This window comes from Epinephelus lanceolatus, chromosome 10 (assembly GCF_041903045.1).
Source record: "Epinephelus lanceolatus isolate andai-2023 chromosome 10, ASM4190304v1, whole genome shotgun sequence".
In the NCBI taxonomy this organism is placed as follows: Eukaryota; Metazoa; Chordata; class Actinopteri; order Perciformes; family Serranidae; genus Epinephelus; species Epinephelus lanceolatus.
Genome location: NC_135743.1, coordinates 10,293,035 through 10,318,506, shown reverse-complemented (window position 1 = coordinate 10,318,506; position 25,472 = coordinate 10,293,035). Strand labels below are relative to the sequence as shown.

The following is a 25,472-nucleotide window of genomic DNA, read 5'->3' as shown; positions in this document are numbered from 1 at the left end:
ACAGTACGATAACAGTCTCAGAAAGCATTGCGGTTTCACTGTATCACGATATTACAGAACTTATATTATCAGTCAGAATGACCCTTAAAGGAATAAAACAGAGAGGGTTTGTTGTTGGTTAAATAAATGTTTTATTACTATAATTGAAACCATTTTGTTAATAGAAGTATGTGTATAATGTCTCCTCTTTGAAAACAACTAAAAGAAATGGGAGATTCAACATCCAGTTGCATTTTTTCCCCCCAATATTGTAGATAAGCAAATGTACTCTGTATGATAGAAACTTTTATATCACAGTATACCTTGAAACATATCGCTGCAACCCTAGTTTGGTTGCCCGCAGATTCTACAAAGTGATATTTTGTACATATTAGCAAGCTGATAGAAGCAGCACCAAAAACAACACCAAATCTTAGTTTTTTTTTTAATTGTTTAATCATAATGTTATTAATGAACAAAGTCTCAATAACTGCCACCTAGAGTTAGTTCTATGCATTTAACCAGAGTGATTATTGGATATAGTTGTAACTGTTTTTCTTTCAGGTGAGGAAAGCGTGGACAGGACAACAGGAAAAGTCAGAGGCTTCACTAAATATAAACCCGCTCGTAAGTGTGAGGCTGTGAATACTGGAAGGACAAGTGTAACCCCCCAAAATGCAGAAAACATGTAAGTCATCTGTTCTCAGTGTATTTTCTCAGAGTCAGACAGGATTTATAAAATCAGGCCACGCACAGGGATCGCTTAACATTCACTTTAAACGTTTCTCAAGATGTGTTTTCAAGAATTACTTTGCCGAAACTTCAAAAATAATAAACCAAAAGTAAATTCTCTTTAAGTGCAGTTTCATTTTTGACTTTTAAGTAGGCTGTGAATATATCCAAATGTTACAACAGCTTGGTTATATGTGACACAATTTGATTATTAAATCTAATATTTCCCTCCCTGGCCCTCCTGTTGCATCAGTGACACTGGTCTGGTCTGGGCATGTGCAGTAGCTTCTTGTTCTCACTCTGATGACATGGTGAATACACCTACTCCCCCTTTAGCACTGATACCAGCTCCCCATTCTCCTTCAGCTCCTTCATTATGTCCAGTCCACCGATCAGGTCTCCTTTCACGTACAGCTGTGGGTAGGTTGGCCAGTTAGAATAGGTCTTGAGCCCCTGACGCACCTCTTCATCCTGCAGAATATCAAAGGTGTCATAATCCACCCCGGTGTCGTTCAAAATCTCCAGTGTCTGCCTGCTGAAGCCGCATTTTGCAGCCTCCTTGTTCCCCTTCATGAACAGCATGACTGGGCTCTGGTTGATGAGAGTCTTCAGACGGTGCTCCAGGGTGACAGCCTTCGGGCAGGTGTTCTCCAGCTCTCCAGACTCGGCCAGCTCCTTCACTATGTCCAGTCCTCCCACCAGCTCTCCATTCGCGTACAGCTGAGGGTATGTGGGCCAGTTGGAGTAGGTCTTCAGCCCCTGTCGGACCTCCTCGTCGGACAGGATGTCGAAGCTGCTGAACTGGATGTTGTGCTCCTTCAGCAAGGCCACTATCTGCCTGCTGAAGCCGCAGCGGGGCTCCTGCGGTGACCCCTTCATGAAGAGCATACATGGCGCCGCGTTGATTAGCTTCTTTAGCCGCTGGTTCAGGTCTGTGGTGCCGCTTTCCGCAGCTCCGCCCGGACTCCCGGTAACTGCCAAGCGCTGCACCTTCTTATCCAGCTCCGGAGCATTGGCCCCGTCCAAGCGGTCCACCTTCTCCCCTCCCTTGAAGAAAAGGAAAGTCGGGACAGCGGTGATTTCATACTTCTCCGACACCTCAGGCACCGCTTCCGCCTCCAGTTTAACAAACGTGGTGTGCGCGTGTACTTTAGCCAACTCGGTCATCACTTCGTTCATTTGGCCGCACTGAGGAGCCCATGCCGCCTGGAAATGCACCACAGTCAGACATTTTCCAGATTTGGCCAAGAAATCTTCAAACTGCTGCTGGGTTGTCGCCTCCACGAGATTCGCCATGTTTCTTTCCTCTGTGTGTGTTCCGGTGTCGTCATTACGTCACATCCGTGCAGCCTGGTAGCTTCTGGCATGTACCAGAGCTTGTACTAGGAAGTCATTTGCATGTTATTTGATGATAAGAAACAGCTGCATACACTGGATAAGTTGAAAGGATAGTGTGACTTTCAAGGTAAGCACTGAACAACACGCCGCGGTGTTTATGAAAACGAAGTATCTCATCGTCTCTGATATACGCTTGTTTTAACGGTTAGTTTATTTAGCATTAGCTTAGCCTCTTTACCTACGCTAGTTAGCTAGTCAAAGTTAGCTTCGTTGTAAACGTTTGTCTGGTTTACAAGTTAAGCTAAGCTAAATCCTGCTAGCAAACCAGTGCTAACTAACGGTAGCTGGCTAACGTTATCCACAATTACAGATAGCGATGCGTGTCGCTGTTCAAATTGTTTTAATAACTACAAAACTCTGTAATACCTATGCCGCTAACTGGCCTAGCAGGTTACAGCTAACCTGTGCCAACTTAACTTAGCTAACGTCCACCGTTATAGCCGATAGTTAGCTGCGGTGACATTGTGATGCTAGTTACCTGGCAGGTGAACTTGGCTAGCTGCTTCTTCCCTCTGATTTACTTTTATTTTGAGTTATTTAACTTTACACATGACTATTTCCTCGATCCCCTAGCATCTGTTGTATTCGTTGTTATTACCGATAAAGGGGAAGCAAGTATTTACGTGTTTTGTCAATACTGAGTCCTTTTATATGTGTTTTTTGTGTTATTCGTGACACTGGTGTCTTGAAGGTGTAACGTAATGATTTGTGGATAAATGTTAGTTGTGTGTTAGGGATGGAAGTAACAATAACTGTCATTATTGATTCATCTGTTAATTTTTTTCAGTGTCAAGAGTGAAGTTTAGACTGTAAAATGTCATAATGTAGTTAAAAACATTCATCACAACTCCTCAGAGCTCAATGTGTTGTCTTCAAACTGCTTGTTTGGTCTGATTATAGTCCAAAGACATTTCATTTAATGTTACAATTCTATAAAAAGAGATAAGAGAAGCAAACCCTAACACTTAAGTAGCTAGAGCCAGTTAATGTTTGAAAAGTTTTCTTTAAAAGTGACTGGAATGATTAATTGATCTGATTTAGACAGATAGTTTTCTGTGGATCAACTCATCAAGTGATGTATTAATTATCAGCACTGACTCATTATGTAGGTTTGCAGCGAGACAAATCTAATTACATGCATCAGATTAGTGCCGAAACAACTAATTGGTTTTTGAGTGATCCATTAGTCAAGAGAAAATTAATTGACAAAACTAGGGCTGTACCAAATAGTTCAAAATTTTGAAGCTTTATCCATTACAATGACCTTCGATTTCTAAATTAAGATTTGACTGCTGTGCAGATTTTCTTTGTTTTTGCATGTCCACTCATGCTTTGGGCAAACCCAGTATTTCTAAACAGTTGAAGAAAAAGATCAAGCAGCAGTAATCTTACTGATATCACACTATTTTTATGATTTGATTTCAGGGGTGGCTGTGTAGGTGGCTGTTGCTTCTGACTTGTCTGATTCAGACAATTCCAATAACTCTATAGCGTTTTAAAGTCCTGATTTGTTAAAAAAAAACAAGATGTAATCATTTCCAAAATTTACACCATTTTGTTATCTAATGAAATATTCTGCTTAAGTTCATTTTTTTCTGTCATTTAGCCTTTAAAAACAACTTTTCACTGTGGTCAAAAAATGGTTTGCCCTCGAGTCTGCTGCACACAAAGTGAGGCACACACCAGTTTCAATCGGGTGGTCTGGCAGCAATCTTAGAGCACCATGAATTACATTTATTAATTAAAGAAAGTTCTTTTTTTTTCTTTTTTTAAAGAGTTTGTCATTCAGTCTGATAAACCACTTATTCTCTTTGTTCAAGGATTGAAAAAGTGTTTTTAAAGTGCTTAAATCATAAAAAAACAACAGCAGACGTTCAGAGCTTCATTCGAAAACCTCAGGAGAAGCTTTAAAGCTTTAGAGTAGGTGCAGCCTTAAAAAACATTCACTGGTTTCAGCTTCTCGTATTTTCTTTTGTCCATTTTGTAAAGGGAATATTTTGGGGTTTTGAACTGTTGGTTGGACAAACAAGCGATTTGAATACACCACCATGATCTTTCAGAAATGACCATTTTCTGATGTTTTACACATTCAATGATTAGTCAGTTAATGGGAAAAACATTAACTGAGAATAAAAAAAACAGTTAGTAGCAGCCTTGCATCAGATTGCTGGCAACTGGCTGTACCAGTTTTATCAGTTTGGCCTGAATCTTGACCAGTATTATCTAATTACTGATGTTCTGGATTGGTGTGTATTTGGTATGTATTTTATTTTAACATATTTTCTATTATGTCTATTTCATTATGAGCTGCTGGACAGCTGAATTTCCCTTTGGGGATTAATAAAGTTCTATTTTTATATGGCAGTGGTTAAATACCAAGAAAAGTCTGTACATAAATTCCAATGATATTTTTTAAGGTCGTTTAGAAACCGCACCTCCACGATAACCCGAAAGCACTGAAGGGTTTATTTTTCAATTGTAAAATCCCCTTTGTAGTCTGGTCATAGTTCTTTAAAAACAGGTCTTTATCAAAAAGGGTTGCTTGTGTTAAGAAATGAATATCAGCTGATTGGCCTCAGGAATTCAGTATCAGTCAGGCTTTAATAATGCTTTATTTTGTGATACAGGAACACCATGGAGGAACAAACTACAGACATAGAGGTGACAGTAAAAACACTAGACTCCCAAAGCAGAACCTACACTGTTGGTGCTCAGGTAAATTCTTCAGTTCCTTCTTACGGCAAACTCTGGAGTGAATTCTCATTTTCAGTCAGCCTTTGTGGAAATCTGACTCACCTCTGTTTTGTCTTTTTGTAGTTGACAGTGAAGGAGTTCAAGGAGCACATTGCCCCTTCGGTGGGTATCCCTGTGGACAAACAGAGGCTGATCTATCAGGGCAGAGTCTTACAGGATGAAAGGACTCTGGCAGACTACAGTAAGTAATCAAAGGGTCAATTAAAGAAGTGCAGAGCTTGATTTGATCTTGACTCAAGGGCAATTTTAGTTTTGATTTTGCACTCTTTCTTGTTTTGTTATTCTAGGTATAAATTGTTCTTATTTAATCATTATCATGTGCACATTGATTCTTAACACATGGGCCGCATGCATTGAATAGTTAGGAACTGACTTTGAGGGATGCTGTTATATTTTTGTAAGATTTTCTGTTACTTTGGTGTTTATCCGCTTTCGTGCTTCACCACTGTTGTGTGAGGAAAAAAAATGAGTCTGTATTGCAGTGCAGCAAAAGTAGTTGAATGTAATTTTTGAGGCCTTCAACGATGTAGAAAAGCTATACTTTCTGCTGTTTCTCAAAATGAGAGTTTGAAGTCAACACGCCATCATATGTGTAGAGATGTAATTGTAGTTCTCTGTTGTTGTCCCAGATGTGGATGGTAAGGTGATACATCTTGTGGAGCGGGCGCCCCCTCCGCCCTCCCAGCCTGGCTCGGGGTCAGGAGGCACTTCAGCCGACAGTGGACCCTCCTCATCCTCCCAGGGACCATCACAAGTGCCTCCACATGATCGTAACGCTAACAGCTACGTTATGCTTGGCACCTTCAACCTCCCTGTCAACATCATGGACCCCCAGCAGATACAGGTAGGTCTGCTTTGTGACTTGTTTAGGGCAGGAATATCACTGATGTCATACATCAAAGTCTGTTTACAGGTTTTAGAGGGCACTACTGCATGTGTAAAAAACATATATAGCCTTTTGTGGCTATAAAGAAAGAAGTGAAGTCACCAGACTGCTATAGCCCGCTCCTCTTCTCTGTTTGAGGTTTGCAGCTCGCAGTTACAACTAGGGCTGGGGGACAAATTGTTTCTTAGATGCTTCATGATGCGGATGATTCTGCAATGATTCACAAATGTCAATAATCGATGATGTAAATGTTTGTTCATAACATGATGTTGACGGAACAAAAGTGGCAGAACTCAAGTGTGCAGTCAGTGTAGCACCCGGACAGTCTACAGCGCTGACGGGCTAAATTTACCTTGTGCTAATTCATCTTCACAAAAGACAGCGGTTGCAGCTTGTTTTGATTTAATGTCTAAATAATTACATTTGCAAGGCGAACATGACGTATATTGTCAATATTTACTCATGCTATCACCCAGAGACTAACATTAATGAGAGGAGCAGCAACCAGCATGTAAACTGGCTGCAGCATTAACCAAATTAAAACACCTCTGTGGTGAAGAAAATAACTCTCTGCTCAGTCTGTTTACCTTAAAAATCCTGTGCCTGGCCTGCCCAGTGCCTTGGCTTTCACCAGCACTAATGGAGAGAGAGGCTGCTTGCAGCTTCTCTGCTGGGATAACGTAAATAAGAACACAGCGGCTGTGGTGGAGCACTCCCCCTCCCCCTCATGCTATTCTTATACACACAGGAGGCTGTAAGGCCCTTTCAGATTAATTCATTCATTCATCAATGCAGTTAACGTTTTAAAATAAAAAGGATGAGCACCATATATTATTTAATAGAAGGTGAATTGCAGACTGTTTCAAGGGAAATCTTACAGTAGGCTATGCAAACACTGGACCCTACGCAGGTGTGTGTATATTCTGCATATTTGGATATCTCACAATGGACAAGTGTGAGCATCCGCAGGTGGATACAATCCGACTGGCGCCCCCTGATTCAAAAGTAAGGGTATGGAGGTAGTTTGAAGGGGAAAGGGACCGGGACAAGAGCCACACTCTGTGCAAGTAAAATAACCTGTTTATTTATTTAATTATGGATCGCCAAAAATACAGTCTGCTATATTTTAAAAGAAACATTTTGAACTGTTGCCCTCTGAATCAAAATCAGATCGTGAGGTACCTGGAGATTCCCACCCCTAGTTACAATATAATACTAACTAGTAAACTATCAATAGAACAAAGGTACATTGATTCTCTTCATCTAGGCAAAATGCCTGAACTGTATTAATTAAAGCAGAAAACACAACATTTAAAAATTTCACACTATAAGCAAATATTTAAAAATATCTTCAGTAATTTTGGCTCTCGCAGGAAGAAAATCCTCTGGTTTGTTTTTTATCATGTATTTTATATGCAGCATGTTGCCCAGCCTTAATCATGTTTATTATCATGACTGTCAGATGGTTTGTCATGCATGTTACAGTGTTTCCATAGGTGTATTATTTCTGTGCTTTTTCTATTTCTGTTTAGATGTCGGTTCAGCAGATGGTGTCTGGCATGGGAGAGAATGCCAGGAATGCCAGAGTCACAACCAGCACCGGGGTAAGATACTATACCTGCTGATATCATACACTGCCACATGACATTTTTCTGTGATTTGTTGATTGCCAACTTTTTTTTTTCTTTTTTTTTTTTTAATATATATCAGAGCAATGGGTCTGTGAATGTGCACATCGATATGGACCAACCAGTACAGAGCGAGCCTAGGCTGAGGCTGGTGCTGGCTGAGAACCTCCTGAGGGACATCAATGATGTCATCCACAGGATGGAGGTGAGAGCTCAACTTTCAGATTACTCCAGTGGCAAAGCTCCAGAGAAATCACAGCCTTATCAGTAACAAACCTGCTGTCTTTTCCCAGGGTCGGCCGAGCGACTCCAGCCAAACAGAAACAACTTCTGCTGCTGCTCCCCCTCCACCCTCATCTTCATCTACCACCTCCACTCCCTCCCCGTCTGCCCAGCCGATGGACACTTCCCCACCTCCATCAACTCCCCCACCTCCACCCACCTCCTCAGCACAATCTGAGGGACCAACACCCCAACCTGGACCCAAGTGAGACATCCACTCTTTCACCGACACAGATTGTTACATATGCCACATACTTTTGATTCCTTTTTTTTACTCCACACCTTTTTTAGGTCAGGTGAATTTTAAAAGAATGTGAAATTATTAAGCATAGAATCAGATAATTTTTAATTTTATTGAAACTATTGTGTAAATTGATCTGTCTATCTTCCTGTCAGTTGCATATCTTTCTCTGTATCTTTCTATCTATATACTTAGTGATTCTGTATGTTTGTGTTGACCTGCTTTGTTATCATTTCTTGTGCTTGATTGTCATCAAATTAGCCCCTCTTTCTTCCCCTAGCCATCCCAGCCCAGCAGAGTTGGCGGAGATGCTGTCTGAGCTGCGGAGGGTGGAAGAGAGACTGCAGCCCTTCATTCAGAGAGCTCACACCATCCTGGAGACAGCCACCACTGCAGAATACAACAATAATACAGTAGGATTCAAGCAGCCAAATAATAATTTACTGGTGATCTGTAGTACATTTCTGGGAAAGTTGCTGTTTTTGTTAAAACAATTGAATGCTTCCGTACCTGATAAAAGTTGTTTGGACAAAAATGATGGACTAAATCATCAGTTCTTGACTTACTTTCAAGGTTGTGATGATACTGATAGCGCAACTTATACTACCACTTCAATTTATGTTATCTTTAAAAGGAAGAGTTTGGCATTCTTTTATGGCACAATAAATTCCTAGAGGCTCTGCAGTGGTCCTGACCAAGAAATACTTTGACACATAACCCTCGTAAAACAGACAATTATTTTTATTTTTGTAGATTAAACTGTCAGATACATGTTTTTAAAGGCGCCTGTTGGCAGATTTTGTTAGAGTTGAACAGAGCCAGGCTAGCTGTTTTCACTTAGCTATGTTTTCTGTACAGGAATGAGAATGGTGTCAGTCTTCTCATCAAACTGTTCAAAAAGTAAATAGACATATTTCCCCAAATTTTTAACTTTTCATCTAATGCTCAAAACCCTGTGTATTTAAAGGTCCAGTGTGTAGGATTTAGGGGCATCTGTTGGCAGAAATTATATATAATATATGAACAACTATTTTCATGAGTTTAAAATCACCTGAAAATAAGAATTGTTGTGTTTTCGTTACCTTAGAACAGGGTTGGAAATGAGCACCAGCAACTAGCCAAATGCTGGTAAAATATGCAAGTGGCTGCAAGATTTGCTTCACTTACTAGCCAAAACAAACAACGGTAATATATTGTGTGGCTGGTAGATTTTGGAATCCACCAGTGTTAGGGGAACAAGAAGTTAATTTCCAACCCTGCTTTAGAATGAACCTCATATCTACATATGGAGCAGATTGAATCTACAGTCGCCCAGAACGGACAAACCAAACACTGGCTCTAGATAAGGCCATTCCCATTTTCGTGTTTTCGCATTGACTACCGTAGTTCTCCTACACACTTTGCACACGGGAGAAGTTTAAGTTCTGCAACCTCAGCATTAGATGCCACTAAATCCTAAAAACTATTCCTTGAATACAAATTACTGTAAATAGATGTTGTTCAAAAAACAATTGCCTAAGCTGTTTTTTTTCTGCAACAGGAGAGAGAGGAGGACCAGCGCACTCTCATCCTGACGTGGGAGTGTCTCCGGCTGCTTGGTAACGCCCTTGTGGCCCTCAGTGACCTGCGGTTGAACCTCATGAGCCCTGTGCCCCGCCACTTGCATGTGGTCCGGCCATTTTCCCACTATGCCACCCCCGTCACTCTGCCTGGAGCTGTGCACCACCACATCCCTGTGCAAGTAAGTGAATCAAGCATATTTTAAAGGAAAGATGTAAAAAACCTTTTAATGTATTTGGACTGATTGTTCTTGCACCTTCCTCAACAGATGAACATGGGCGCCACAGTGACTGTTGCAGCCAACAGCACAGAAGGACAAGCCCCACCCACCCAGCCGGCCAGCCAGTCGGAGCAGGCAGGTCAGGGACAGACCTCCCCCTCTCAGACTTCCCCCTCCAATCAGCAGGCTGGACAGGGACAGGCTGGCCCCCGGGTCATCAGGATCAGCCACCAGGCAGTACCGGTGGTCATGATGCAGATGAACACGGACGGTGTGTTGTCCCCTACCCGCCACTGATTGAATGCTCCACTGCATCAAAGCTGTTTGTGTGTCATATTGCTGGGCGGCAGTGTGTGAGGAGTTAAATGATCGCTAATACCACATGTCTGCATCCTCCATGCACTGCTGCCACAATCAGAGTGATCTGAAGAAAGATTTTTTTGTCACAGTATTTGTTGAATGTTGGCTTGTTGCTGCAGATGCACTTCTGTCTCTTATTTACAGGCAGGTACTTTCATAATTTTACAATGGAGTTCAAAATAGTTGTGTGTTGTTTTTGTGCATGTGCAGGCCCAGGTGCAAACCCTGCTACAGCTGGACAGCAAATGCCTGGACAACCAGGTAAAAGCCAAGTTATATCTCATTTGGTGTACTACGTTTTACATACCATAGTCTAGTCATGTAAAAACCCTCCAAAAGTCCATGTTTTCTTTTTTCCAACTCTCAGACAGGGTCAACAAAATACTTGATGTTGATCTGGAATCAGAAATGAGTCCTCTCTCTAAAAGCGTTATATTTTCTGCTGAAAACAGAAGTAAAACATTAGGGGTGCTGTCTTAAATAGACTAAGAATTTTCAACTGTCAACTAATGGCCCTAAATAACGACTATTGGTCGATGAGACCAGTAGACATTATTTAGGGCCATTAGTCAACTAGTTGCCTGCATGTTTACGATATTAATTTAATTATTAAATGATATATTTTGGGCGGGGCAACACAATGGTTTGAGTTAAAGGTGTGAGAAAGAATAGTATCAGTAACATTGTTAACACTGTGTTACATTACAGAGAAATACAAAACCGTACTAATGAACCTTCATTAATATAGGCCTGTATTTTATCTACAAGTGTACATCACACACCGAGCGAGCCGCCTGTTAATTACACTGTGGGCTAATGGGCATGTAGCTACTTCCATGTTTCAGATGATACGTCATGTTTGTAGTCGACCAATGAAGATGAGTTTACATATCACCTTGGGCTCGTCCTTCACCTTCTCAAAATGATCCCACACTTTGGATTTCCTGCCCGACATGTTATTAACTAGCCTGTGGAATAACCGCAGGTACCAGCACTGGAAACTCAGGTTCAGACTCTGAGTGCTACTTTTGTGCCTTTTTTGTTTCAAGCTTTCAAGACAAGGCAGCTGGTTGTGACTGAGGTTGTTAAGCAACCTCAACAAGCATCGCATAGCCTATTTACCTAAAATCCTGAGTGCAGAGCTGATCTTCTTTCAGGGGCTGTTTATAAGTGTGTAGGCCTATTGTCTGTGGGACAGATGTTAAGCTCTGGGTAGCCCTGCACTAACATGACCAACTTTTCCGTATTTATCAGACTGAATAGTTACAGAAGAAGGGAAAGATATCTGTCGGCTGTGATTGGTTTGTAATCTGACTCCTGTGTGACTGCTGAGCGTGGCCTCTTCCTGTGTCTGTCCTTTCAAATTCAGTCATTGCAGTCCCAGAATTAGCTGCAGAGTCAGTGTGTCTCACTTTCGCGCTGCCCTTGAGGCCAAAATTGCTGCACTGCATCAAAATGTCCCAAACACTTTGTGACGATGTCACTGACAGATACAGGCAATTGTGGACTCAGACCAGTCTGTCTGAGTAAGACAGGCAGCTGCTCTGGGGAAGAGATGCTTTGCTGGTCAGATTCTGAGATAATTTTATCGTCTGCCTTCTGTTTGTAAGGGCTAAATTTACAGCTCACTGCTGCCTAATATGATATAGTCTCTGGCTTATGTTTGATATCTGGTGTCAGCAAAAAAATGTTGCACATTTTCGAACTGTCGTTTGCGTAGTTAGAAGCATGTATTGGCTCGGAAGGCTGATTTGGCTTGTTTACCATATTACCTGACATCCCGCCAAAGTTGGCAGTTGAATAACATTCTAGGTTGAGAACTGCCCTTAAATCATGTTATTCTAATTCCCCAGTTTCTGCTCTCCCCTTCAGGTGCCCTCCCCCCTGACTTTATGCGGAATCTCATGCAACAGATCAGCCAGTATGCTGCTGCTGTAGCTACTAGCGCCGCCACCGCCACTGCTACTGGCCAACCAGTCCCACCCCAGCCCACTCCTCCAGGCTACAGCTCCACAGCCAACTCCTCAACCACCACTACAGGTCCCAACACACCCACCACCACCCCTACAGCTCCCCCACCACCTCCCCATACTGGCCCACAGCCCCAGGCCAGGGTAGTGTTCACTCGACCCCCATTTGCACCCAACATGCCCCCTCCAGCCTTTGGCACTCGGGGAACCACCATCAACGTTAGGGCTGCCATGCCGGGCCAGCAGCCTGGACAGGTGGGGATAATGTTTTCTGATTTTGGTTCTTCTTTTTGAGGCTGATTTTCAACATTTGAAACTTATTGAAAAATCTTGCTCCACAGGCATTCAACCCTGCTGCTCTTAATCAGATGATTAGTGGACTGGTTGGACAGCTTTTGTTGCCAGGACAGATGGGTAAATGTTTCCGGTTGTCAAATTTAGATTTGGACTTCATGACCAACATTTTTGTGTTATTATGTTAGCTTAAAGTATAGCAAGATTGTTTCAGGATTGCTGTCAATCAGTGGTATTTCAATCTTTTTTTTTTTTTTTACAGCTGGTCAAACAGTCACATCCTCCTCCTCCACATCCACATCCTCCTCCTCCTCATTTTCCTCCTCCTCTCAAACCTCCTCAGCCTCCTCCTCCTTTTCTTTCTCCAATTCGGGCCCAACACCTCCGCCCACAGCAAACACTACTAGTCCACCGAGCCAATCTGACACCAACACTGGTGAACCTCAGTCTCAGGAGATGCCCCCAGACCTTGGCCAGCTTCTGGGCTCTCTCCTGGGGGCCGGCGTGGGTTCTGTTGGGGCCCCTTCAATTACTGTCACCACATCTGGCGTCCCAGCCTTCATCCAGGGAGTGACTGAGTTCATGCAGCAGGTCAGTGGTTGAATGTGCGACTTGACAGTTAGACACTTCATTTGCGTACCATTTCTTTAGTGCTAGACTTCCTGCACACAGACGATGTGAAAGGAGTTCATCAGTCAAATCAAATTCTAAATCTTTTAATTCATTGAATAGATCTTTAAAGAGTTAACGTATTTGAAACACTGCAATGTTTAAAAATGTCTTACAACTTACAATGTATATCAGTGCTGATATACATCATCTACAATAAGAGTAACAGGTTGTTGTCGTCGTCGCTGTTCTACTCTGGTGAAAACATCATTCAATAGGGGAGAGAAAACTGATATTCCAGCATTGGTAACAACTGCCTACATTGCAAAGCAACCCAAAAAAAAGAGGACGGAGTTATCAAAAAGAAAGCCTGACAATAAACAAAACAATATGTGTGTCAGTATTGGGGAAGCAATTCAGAGATGAGGAGAAAATGTTGCCAATAGTTTAGCCTTCGGTTAACTGAAGGATCATGGCTACAACTTCAAGTCCACTAGCTACGTTAGCAACAGCCTCAAATCAGTGTGTCCTCCACCTCACTTCCTGCCTCTACAAACAGCTTGCTGGGTCTAGAGCAGGCATCAGCTCTGGAAACAGACGCCAGGCAGCAACTTGAATCCAACCAGCGCAAACTCCATCTCTGGGGAACCAGACAGCCCCAACTCCCTGCCATGTCAGCAAACTTTCTGTTGCTGCTGTAACACAGGTTAGAGCCAGTGCTTCTGTTGGCCACCAGCCCACTGTGACACCTGGTGCTGGGGGAGTTTGTGCTGGCCAAAGTTGAGCCACTTTGGCTGCCGATTGAAGGTCTGTTTCCCAAGCTAGTCCCCGTTCTCCTCCAGGGGAAGCAGTTCACAGCGATGGGGAGACCGTGGGGTGGATAGCTAGCTAATTCTTGTCTAACTTGTGGTCTGATAAACTGAGAGCGAGAGTGGGGCAAGAACAGGTTGAAGAAATGCTCTGTGGGCAATTCTACAATGAAACAAGATTAAAGAAAACAATGTATGGGAAACACTGGGTTACTGTATGAAGCGTGAGCATATGTCTGTGGTTGTTTGGTGGGAGGGGCTTGGGATGGAGAGGGAAGAGCAGAGGTAGAGGGTCTGTTTTCAGATTCAGCTTCCCAGATTTACCCTAGCTTAAACAGTATCTTAGGGAGGAACGCAGTGAAGGATGGTGACTCGTTTTGTGTGTGTAACAGCTATGCTTTTTTTGTACTAACTGAAATTGGTCTTTTGCACCGGTTATTGGGAAGTTTCGAGTACCAAAAGCTGGCATTGACTGCTTTCTCATATTTGTGCTCTTCTTTGACTTTGATGAGACAGTTTCTGATTGAAATAATAATTCTGCCAATTTCTGTATTTCATTTAGTTTCATGAGACTGCTTGTGTCTGGACAACTTTTAATATTCAGAAAATTTTGTAACTTTGGAAAACCGTATCACATGTTAATATGCATCTCATTGGCCCAAGTATAGAGACATTTAAAGGCCATAGTCATCACTATGTGTCCCACTAGAGGGCAGACAGGCTGACAGTGAGTTGTGCTTTCCATTTAAAGGAATCATTCGCATTTCAAGTAAAGCAACATAATGTTAACAAATCCTTGTTTCCATTTAATTTCTAGGCCCAGCCCATCTTCTCTCCACCCCCACCTCCCTCTGGTACCACTCCTGCTCCTGGGCCCACCCCCATGCCCAACCCCCCTACTGGAGCCGAAGCCCTCAACCCAGAGCTGTTCACAGGCATCGTCCGTGGTGTCCTGAGCACCATGATGGGCTCTCTGGGTCAGGCCCAGAACGACACTGAGAGCATTGCCCAGTTCATGCAGAGACTGTCCCAGGCGACCAACATCTTCATCAGTCCTGAGGATCCCACTGGTAAAGAACCAACACACATGTATATTATGTTGTCAGTGCAGCCGCTGTGGGTAACAGATTACAATGTCATTCAGTCAAGCAGCATATCAGACAATGATTTATCTAAATATTTCTTCTTGTTGTAATGTGGTTTGCAGGGTTTTTTGGAGAGCTGCTGATGTTGGTGTGCCAGACGTTCACCATGTCAGACCTGGTGATGCTGCTTCATGGCCAGCACCAGCCCCTTGGCCGCATCCAGCCTCAGCTGTCCCAGTTCTTCAACCAGAACTACCTCAACGGCAGAGAGCCCACTGATGAGAACATTGCTGTCAGTACCACTTGAATTATTTTTCCTTTTCATTGTTGTTGTTCACTATCAATCAATCAATCAATCAATCAATTTTATTTATAAAGCCCAATATCACAAATCACAATTTGCCTCACAGGGCTTTACAGCATACGACATCCCTCTGTCCTTATGACCCTCGCAGCGGATAAGGAAAAACTCCCCAAAAAAAACCCCTTTAACGGGGAAAAAAAACAGTAGAAACCTCAGGAAGAGCAACTGAGGAGGGATCCCTCCCCTTCTTTAATTACTTAAGCACAGTTAAAAGTAGAAAGAGCTCATGTACTCTCCGTTATTGGTGCCATGTTTGATGGGTTGTCTTTTTTATTCTTTTGAGTAACTGACCAATAACAGTTTTTGTCATCTTCTTCTTGTATGTGTCGTCATTCTCTGGTTTTTCCTCATGTTCTCTGTTTCCGTCCCCCAGGCTGCAGCTGACGGTCTTGTCAACGAACTTGAGGAGTACATCAGTGAGAGCTTTGTAAGTCCTTATGTCTGCTCCTCGTCTAGTGTCTTAAATTAAATTTTATACATATTAGGCCTTAAAAGTCATTAAATATTCTAAAATTTGAATTTCTCCGGTCTTAATTGCCACAAACATTTGATTCATTTAATTTATCCATCTTTTAATTTATTGTTGTCAAAATAAGGCAAATGTAAAGTAACCTCACTGAATAACAACCATTTTCATATTCAAACCTTCCCCTGCACAGGACCGCATAGATACAACTTACTTTTAATCTTACCTGCAATGCTTGAATAAGGAAAAAGATGACTTGTCCAAAAATCTGTCATAACTTTGGTTAAAAATGATCTTTAAAAGGTCTTTAAATGCCCTAAATTAAAGTGTGATACCTATTGACACCCTAAAAAACGGTATATAACTAAATGTAGGGCTGTTCAGAGTAGGGTTTCAGTAGTTTTCCAGTGTCAGGGTGTACCATGTTATCGAAAAATTTGATGGATATCATACTGTGGACATTTGCTTATCTACGGAAATGAAAAAGAAATGTAATCAGAAGAATCTCACCTATATTTTAGTTAGTTTCAGTCATTATTTTACCTCCATTAAAGAAAATTGTTTCAGTTTCAGTTATAGTAATAAAGTATTTGTTTAACTAAAACCAAAACTGCTTTTAGTCCTTGAAGTGTTCTTGTAACTGATAATAAAGATATTGTGAAACAGATGGTTGTCGTACCGTGACAGTCTCATACTGTTGCAACCCTTGCTCCGAATCGCCTTGCATTTTGTCAGGTGAATCAGGTCACATTCAGACAGTGTTCAAATCTGATGTTCTCACATCACAGATGACGAATAAAGGCATCAAAAGGTTGGTAAAACATGCGGCTAAAATAGGCTGATAACAGGAGTTCATTGTGGGGACTGATTCATGTATGGCTCATATTCGTAGGTAAGGTATATAAAGGAATGAGTCGCCTCTAAAAAATCCTGATTTGGGGACAGCCCTAATTTAATTAAATGTTTCATTAATAAGCCAGTTTGGTTAAAAGGAGGTTTACTAACTGTTGAAGTGCTGAATGTATTGACGACACCCCTTTCTCAACTCCCACAGAGAGAGTCTTCAGTCACAGTGTTGGAGGGCGTTGACGTAACTCAGACCAACATGACCTTCTTCAGACAGCAGCTGATGCACATTGCTACACACATTCTGCGCTGCACTGGTAAACTTTTAACAACAGTATAAATCAGTGGGTGTAGATGAAGGGTTTGTGTGGATGTTTTTGTTTATCCTCTGTGTATAGAGTATAGGTTGCAGCACTAGAGCTAATCATAATTAATTATTTATCAGGAGGTGAAGAAATAATTTAAAAATGTTTCATTTCACTGTCCCTGCAGGAGCTGTGTTTGTGTTGGGCTTTTTTTGCTAAACAATATAACAAAACAAATAATAATATCAATATTTTTTCTCATCCAGATGAGTCATTTGGGCCCCGGCTGCTACAGATGTGCAACCAGGCACTGTTTGAGTGTCTTGCCCTCAACCTGCACTGCCTGAGAGGAGATCAGAGAGCTCTGACTGCAGTCATCAACCACCGAATAGTCAGTATACAATCTCTTATCCAGTCAGTCGCTGTTTGTTTATGCTACAGTAGGTTTCTACAGGCAGTAGAGTCCAGGTGAAACTGAATTTAACATTTTAGTAAAAGGATATAAGGTTTAGTGGTTTGTGCAAATGCAAACACAAGCTTGAGTGGCACACTTGAGTGCTTGTGGCAGGAAATGCCAAAAAAAAAAAAACTACAAACCAACAAAGTCTCAGTCATGACATTGTTGAGCTGTTGAGGAACCCTTTATGGAAGGAGAGGGGAAATATGTAAATACTTGTTCCTGACTAACTTTCAAATATTGCAGCAAGTGAAGTCGGAGAAGCTTTGCTTTAATCACAAATTCGCTATTTTGCCTTTCAGAAAAAACTAATTTCATTTAGACTATACTGCCTTTACCTTTTACTTGTTTACATGTCCACTGTTTATCGATCCTGTCCCTCCATTTCATTCACATTAGTGAGGTCACCACTCAAACCATGCAGCTTTTTCAAGAACCGCTCATTCAAACAACTACACACTCGACTCTGCACTACCTTTGGTTGTACACGAGTCATTTGCTAACAGCTAGCTATTTAGGACCAGGCTATTTCCAGGAACAAAAGCATTTATTTTGAAAGTTGCATAGGTTTTCTCCAGTGTAACATCTGCAGTCTCTATTTCTTCAGCTGTTCTTGAATGTACTGTGGGGAGTGACAGAGGATGAGCTGTACCCAGCATGCCATTGGACAGAGTAGCAGTTATTAGGGGTCCCTTGTCAATATGCTACACAGTAATAACGATAGCAATACACCCACCAAGTGTGAAGTTGATTGGATGAACAGTTGTTGAGAATACTGAAGGACAGACAAGCAATCAGAGACTTGTAAATATTTTAAACCGTGGTGTTGCCGACAAGTTTGTACAGAAAACAGTCATTTTACAGCCAGTACGATTAACTAAAGAACTAAATAAGTTATTAAAATGTACAAAATTTAATACATATCATGGATAATCAAAGTGAACTTTATTGTTCTCTGCGGTGATGACATTACATTGTAGATTTTAAAGCAACACTCAGTACAGAATGACAACATTACAGGCTGTAGAGGTCAACTACTGTATCCTTGAAATGTTTTTGTGATGCTAGAATAGTCACAGGAGATGAAGATTTGATGCAAAAGCAACTAAAAAACAAACAAACACAATTTTGAAAACAGTTGCACCTGCAAACTAAAAGCTGTGTTTCCTCTCTCGCCGTTCAGCGGAGGATGTCAAGTGACATCAGCCCCAGCCTGGAAAACTGGATGACCAGCATGATGACGATGAGGCTGCAGGTGATTCTGGAGCACATCCCCATCACACAGGATCAGATCCAGAACTACATAGTTTACACACAGGTAACAGACCAGCTGCAAGTTTCTGTGGCCTTTTCATTTGCATTTGTTTAACATTTCAGCTCAGTCAATATGGTTCCCTCCCAAGACATGGATGAACACATGTTGGCAGTTTGAGGAAATCAAACCTGCAAGCCTCATTTACATGACGTAGCCTCTCAGTTACTCTCAGGAATATAAAATCTTTGTTTCCCCAAATTTTGTCTGCATAACTGTAGACTTAAGTTTTATTTTCCTGAATTTTACATTTGAATATTGTTTAACTTTTCTACAGGACAGAATGCTCATGCAACATGTGACATGCAGAGAAAGAAGCAGTCCCTCTTATCTGATGGCTGTTGCATATCCTGTTACCTTGGACAACACGTCTGAAATGGCTAATAAATATTAAATGACATTCTTTCACAGAGAGATCAGTCTTCTGCAGCTGGCACACAAGAGCCCGAACGAGCACAAAGTGCAACGGTAAGCATTGTGTGTTTTTAATGTCCTTTTCAGATGAACTCAGTTTGACATTTTAGGCACTGCTCTGCCTTTTTAGCTCCCCCATGTCATTGTTCTCCACTTCCAAAGATCGGGGACACCCTCTCGCCAGCTGCAGCCACCACAGCAGAGGAGGCCATGTCGGTGTCCCACGACACGAGGGCGTCGCCACGTGAAACAAGGGTGTTGCCTGGAGACCTGGGAGCCTCGGGAGGTGCTGCACCGTTAGGTGGCGACATGGCAGCAGCGGGAGCCGAGGGAGGGAGCGAGGACTCTGCGCGAGAGTCAGAGGCCTGGGCAGCTGCTGTTCCCCCTGTAAGCGCCCACACAGTTTGTTTGAAATTGATCTTATCATTGTTTGTTGAGGGAAGGGTTTTCATGACTACACATGCTCTAGTTTAGCACCACCCTGCGTCACATTTAGTGTCCTCGTCACTCTGAATAATCCAGTGAACAAACTGTCAACAGATTCCTCTGTAAAGAACTTCCTCTTTTAGAAGTCTGTGGATTGTCCAGAGTGATTGGGACATTGCTTCTGGAAAGTCACATTGATGGTTTGAATTTAAATTTTATTGCAGTGAGCTCCACAAATTAGATCTTTATTGGAGTGATTTTATGATCTTCTCACTAGTGCTTTACAGGATAGTAAGTCAGTCAATTCAATCAATCAGTTTTATTTATAAAGCCCAATATCACAAATCACAATTTGCCTCACAGGGCTTTACAGCATACGACATCCCTCTGTCCTTATGACCCTCGCAGTGGATAAGGAAAAACTCCCCAAAAAAAACCCTTTAACCCCTTTAAGTCTGTCTTAAAACAATACTCACATGTCCATATGTACATTAAAACCTTTTTTTTTACTGTAACTGTGTCCATACTGGATGTTGAGGTCCATACCTAACACAACTCCAGTGTAAGATACAGTGAATGTGCATTTTAAAGCTGTAGTTGGTAACTTTTATTTAAAAAGTTTCCCAAACTGTCACTATATCCACACAGCACTAAATGAGACAGATAATCTGCGAAACATGATATTCCTCTGCTTTCTCTATGGTCTTATAGTGCTTCCAATGGCCTTACTGCATGTGACTGAAAAGAATCAGAGTTGAGTAGTCTCTAACACAGCTGTCCATCATGTCAACCACTGCTCTAGGCAGCGCTAATCAAATATGAATCAAGATTCTGTTACTGCATTGCCTGTTCCTCCCCTCAGATGTTTTCAGAAACCTGTTTAAGTGCACTGTTCAGCTGTAAAATCAGAGTTTGCTCTAGCTGGTGGGCAGCGCTTTGTACTTTAGTCGGTTACCTCCAGCATGGCAGGTCACGAAGTTTCTCATTTCACAGCTTTTCATTTTAGCGGCGCTGCCTATTATGATCACAGTTCACGAGCAGTGATTGACATAACTGCCTGCTGTGTTTGAGTCGGCTCTGATTGGTTGTTCTCAATGCGCTGCGGTCTGATTCTGGCAAATGCCGTAAGAGGCAGTAGGAAGAGGAGGAGAGTCATGATTTGTTTCAAAGGACTTTTTTCAGAACATAGTGACAGTTTCAGCAAATATGACACAAAGTTATTACCATAAAAGTTACTGACTGTAGCTTTGAAGGGATTTTTGAGGGGTCGGATTTTTTCAAGTGGGGCTGTATGAAGCAGTATTACCACAAAAGCTAAGCAATGAATATCAGTCTTAGTGTTCACTATTTTAAGAATATTTCCACAGCTTTACCTTGCCATCAGACAACTCCTTTCATTTGGCACTACAGTGTTTCAACTGTAGAACTGTACTTCTATGCATGTCTCTCTTTTCTGGCCAGTACAGTCTCCCTCTGCGCAAGTTCTTCTTAGTCTTACTTAATGTTTTTATTACAGAATTCCCTTATGTGTGTTCTCCTACTTTGAGTTTTGTTATAAGACAGACTTAAAAACATGAACTTATCCTGTAAAAGGCACTGCTGGTAACTCAACATCCCTCTCCATTGACTGTATGTGTTGTAGGAGTGGGTGCCCATCATCAGGTGTGACATGATAACCCAGAGGAAGATGAAGGCTCAGCCTCCGTTGTCTGACGCGTACCTACATGGCATGCCGGCTAAACGCAGGAAGGTAATCAGAGCAGTTGTAACTTTACTTAATATGTTTGAATGTCACTTGTCCTTACCTTCTTTAAGGTGTCTGTGTGTGTGTGTGTGTTTTCAGACGGGGCTGAGTGGTGGAAGCCTCCTCTCCCTCTCTGATGCTGTGAGTCAAGCAGCCAGGACAGCAGGAGTGAAGCCCATCACTTCTCCTGAGAGGTTACAAGACGACCTGGAGGCCCAGGAGGTGAAGGAGGCGTATGCAGAACAGGTAATTAAACCTTACATGTATATTAAAACAAACCAGAGACACACTGCATATCATTCAGGGACATCATGACCAGTTTGGTTTTCTTGTTTTCATAGTTTTAACCGTGACGTGTATCGATAAGCACAATGTGTAATCACTAAATTCATTGCAGAGACACAAGCTTACACTGCCAGATGTATCTTAAAAACACAAGTGGTTAAAACCAAGTCTGTGTTAACCAGTTTATCTAAACTAATTGAAAGTGACAACTAAGATGAGCTTTAAATTTCTTTTAAACTTTGAAAACATTTATCTTTGACCTGAGAAACTTAGTGTACTTGTATGTTCAAGCAGTTTTACAATTTACTACACATTCCCAGAATCTTTGTTTTAATAAAGGTAGAGGTAAGTGTAGAAATGTAACAGTTAGCCTATGTTGCACCAACAAGAATTTACTCAGTCTAAGATTACTTCTAATCAGAGTTTAAAATAAGTAAATCCAGATTTCAATTATGCGGAGCTTTGCTGCACAATAACAAACAAATCTCAGTTTAGTAAGTCTATTTAGGTGAACCAAAATTAATTAGAGTTTAAATAATATGTAGATACTTGCCTACTCAAATTGAAATAAACAAACTTACATATTAATTTGTGTACTGTCGGGACCTTGTAAGATTTGATGATGATTTAAAGTTAAACAGAGCAGGCACCCCATGTACAAGGCTGTTGCCGCAGCGGCCCGGGTTCAACTCCAGCCTGTGGCCCTTTGCTGCATGTCACTCCCTCTCTCTCCCCCTTTCACACTTGTCTGTCCTATCCATTAAAGACTAAAAATGCCCCCAAAATAATCTTTAAAAAAAAAAAAGAAAAAAAATGAACCATTGTTATTCAGCCAAAAAATACCTACGAAAATGTGCAGTTAAAGGCAGAATAATTAAAATAATAAGGTGCAGATTTGTATGAAGTGTAATATTAAATTATAAGAATAGGGAGAAGACAATATTTGACACGTGTTAAACAGTTTCAACAAACCATGCACATTAAAACCTTCATTAATTTTAGCTCAGTGTACCTAATAAAATGGCAGCTGAGTGTATGATATAATATTAAATTGAGGCATTTAAAAAAAACTATTAAATTAATTGCATTTAAATAATTATAAAACTATAATTACATTAGTCAGTGAATAACTAATTCCTCATGCTGTCATTGAATAACGAACGAACAATTAAAATCTGAAATGAAATAACTGTGCTGTGGGTTTGACATTTAATTTAGTAGCACACAATACCTTACACATGTCTAAATTAAATCCATAACAAAGAAGGAACTGTAAAGGTTAAAGTTTTTGATGTGCTCTTTTTTTTACCTGAGATTCCAGACTTTTGTCCATGTCGGGATACTTTTATCTTCTGTGATCTCATTGGTCAGAGGTCAGGGTGTTGACAGCCTGTGATCCGATCCTTTAAACATAACCTGCTTTGCTGAAGGTTAGCTGTTTAGCATCTGTTACCATGGTGATTTATCCCTGTAAAAAGAGAACCAGCTCTGTAGTACTGAAAACACAGGCTCAACTCTGACGTTACCTCACTAACTCCAAATCCTGCTTCGTAGTAAGGGTGGCCTATTTTTTTTCAAGCGTACGACGGAAATGGTGTTTGTTAAAGACAGCGAAAAACCTAAAATATTGAATAAATAGCGACGTTAGATTGTTGTTAGGTAAACCCTGTCCTTATCTAAACATATACAGTGAGCCACACAACACACTGTTGAGTCAGGGTCTCCTCCACAGCTGTATTTTCAGTTATGAATTAGAAATGTCTGTGAATTTTACTGATCATACATTTGTCCTCTCAGGTTAAAGCAGACATCAAGAAACGAGTGAGAGAAGACCCGGATTTCAACCCTCAACAGTTCCCCAACGGACACAGAGCCTTCTCATCAGATTCATAATCAAGTTCGACTGATAAGAAACCTGCAAAACTCCCACCGTTTTCATCTTTATTATTTCTGGAGTCTTCATTTGACTACCACACACCGCAGCTTCAGCCCCGCAGTTAGCAGCTCTCTTGACTAATTGCCTCATGCTAATGTGACTACTTCTCCCAGTGCCTATTTATTTTGTTGTGTTTATTTTGGTCCAACTTTTAGCTGAGATAATGCTCCTGATGAAGAGGTATCAGATTGAAGTTTGACTAAATCAGGTCACTTTACTTTTGTTTAAATACATGTGTACGTCTGTAAGTTTTTTGCCCTCATATCCTCGTGTTGCTTTGTTAATATGAAGCCTGAATTCTCATTATTTAGCAGACTTTAGCCTTCCTATCAATACTCTAAAGCCCAAGAGTAAACTTTCATGTGATGAACACGCTGTTTGGTACATGAATGTACAGTAAGCTTAATAAAAATCTTGATACAATACAAGAGTGGTTTTTTGAGTAATGGGAAATATCTGCTTTGAGAATAAATGTATTGTAGTAGAATGTTATGAAGAAAGTACAGTGCTTGAGTGAATGTTCTCAGTTACTTTCCACCACTGCAACAGAAGTCAAAGATAAATGTCATTGAAAACTGTGTTTCTACTACACACTTTGTCCACCAGAGAGGAATGATGGGTCAAAATTTATACAATTAAATGGCTCAGCTCTTTATCAGCCAAATTCAAGGAATCTTAATTAAAATGCTTTGTTTTGTATTTAAATTAAAAACATTTGTTTTTTATAACATACTATACTATGACTTTTTTATGGAGTTTTGGACGACATACTATACTATGACTTTTTTTCATTATTTTGGACGATATACTATACTATGACTTTTTTTTCATTATTTTGGACGATATACTATACTATGACTTTTTTTCATGATTTTGGATGATATACTACACTATGACTGTTTTTTTTTCATGATTTTGGACAACATACTATACTATGACTTTTTTCATGATTTTGGACAACATACTATACTATGACTTTTTTCATGATTTTGGACGACATACTATATGACTTTTTCATGATTTTGGACGATATACTGTACTATGACTGTTTTTTTCATGATGACTTTTTTTCATGATTTTGGACAACATACTATGACTTTTTTCCATGATTTTGGATGACATACTATACTATGACTTTTTTTCATGATTTTGGACGACATACTATATGACTTTTTCATGATTTTGGACAACATATTATACTATGACTTTTTTTCATGATTTTGGACAACATACTACACTACGACTTTTTCATGATTTTGGGCGACATACTATGACTTTTTTATGAGTTTGGACAACATACTATACTATGACTTTTTTCATGATTATGGACAACATACTATACTATGACTGTTTTTCATGATTTTGGATGATATACTATACTATGACTTTTTTATGCAGTTTTTGACGACATACATACTATGACTTTTTTATGCAGTTTTTGACGACATACTATACCAGGACTTTTTTTCACGATTTTAGACGACATACTATACTATGACGTTTTTCATGCAGTTTTGGACGATATACTATACTATGACTTTTTCATGATTTTGGACGACATACTACACTACGACTTTTTCATGATTTTGGACGACATACTATACTATGACTTTTTTTCATAATTTTGGACGACATACTATATGACTTTTTCATGATTTTGGACGATATACTGTACTATGACTTTTTATGCAGTTTTGGACGACATACTATCCTATGACTTTTTTTTTCATTATTTTGGACGACATACTATACTATGACTTTTTTTCATGATTTCGGACGACATACCACACTATGACTTTTCTATGCAGTTTTTGATGACATAGTATACCAAGACTTTTTTTCACGTTTTTGGACGACATACTATACTATGACGTTTTTCATGCAGTTTTGGACGACATACTATACTATGACTTTTTTTCATGATTTTGGACAACATACTATACTATGACTTTTTTGATGATTTTGGACAACATACTATACTATGACTTTTTTATGCAGTTTTGGACGACATACTATACTATGACTTTTTTTCATGATTTTGGACAACATACTATACTATGACTTTTTTGATGATTTTGGACAACATACTATACTATGACTTTTTTATGCA

General features: G+C 40.6%; 2 protein-coding genes across 4 annotated transcripts; one reads left to right on the top strand and one right to left on the bottom strand.

The window, feature by feature from the left end:
• Window positions 1–107: 107 nt before the first annotated feature.
• On the bottom strand, window positions 108–2,031 carry glrx3 (glutaredoxin 3). Its single transcript, XM_033640532.2, has one exon. It carries the CDS (start codon window positions 2,005–2,007, stop codon window positions 1,033–1,035), a length of 975 nt encoding a protein of 324 aa, XP_033496423.1. The 5' UTR covers window positions 2,008–2,031; the 3' UTR covers window positions 108–1,032.
• bag6 (BCL2 associated athanogene 6) lies at window positions 2,021–23,785 on the top strand. 3 transcript variants are annotated; one of them, XM_033640531.2, is made up of 25 exons: window positions 2,021–2,176; window positions 4,737–4,824; window positions 4,927–5,044; window positions 5,493–5,707; window positions 7,282–7,353; window positions 7,460–7,582; window positions 7,671–7,864; window positions 8,181–8,313; window positions 9,441–9,641; window positions 9,729–9,819; window positions 10,251–10,301; window positions 11,913–12,265; window positions 12,352–12,424; window positions 12,567–12,895; window positions 14,540–14,792; window positions 14,930–15,099; window positions 15,545–15,598; window positions 16,692–16,800; window positions 17,055–17,179; window positions 18,429–18,563; window positions 18,969–19,025; window positions 19,134–19,358; window positions 21,040–21,147; window positions 21,241–21,387; window positions 23,224–23,785. In XM_033640531.2, exons 2-25 carry the CDS (start codon window positions 4,744–4,746, stop codon window positions 23,317–23,319), a joined length of 3,513 nt encoding a protein of 1,170 aa, XP_033496422.1. In that variant the 5' UTR covers window positions 2,021–2,176; window positions 4,737–4,743; the 3' UTR covers window positions 23,320–23,785. The 3 variants fall into 3 exon arrangements, with proteins under 3 accessions (XP_033496422.1, XP_033496420.1, XP_033496421.1); XM_033640529.2 differs by having other exon boundaries at window positions 9,729–9,951; XM_033640530.2 differs by lacking the exon at window positions 10,251–10,301 and having other exon boundaries at window positions 9,729–9,951.
• Window positions 23,786–25,472: the final 1,687 nt, after the last annotated feature.

Excerpts from the sequence above, each read along its gene's own strand:
- glrx3 (XM_033640532.2), bottom strand. The coding sequence starts at position 2,007 with ATGGCGAATCTCGTGGAGGCGACAACCCAGCAGCAGTTTGAAGATTTC.
- bag6 (XM_033640529.2), top strand. The coding sequence starts at position 4,744 with ATGGAGGAACAAACTACAGACATAGAGGTGACAGTAAAAACACTAGAC. Across the intron at positions 16,801-17,054 it reads ACACATTCTGCGCTGCACTG|ATGAGTCATTTGGGCCCCGG; the intron begins GTAAACTTTTAA and ends TTTCTCATCCAG. Across the intron at positions 19,359-21,039 it reads GGGCAGCTGCTGTTCCCCCT|GAGTGGGTGCCCATCATCAG; the intron begins GTAAGCGCCCAC and ends TATGTGTTGTAG.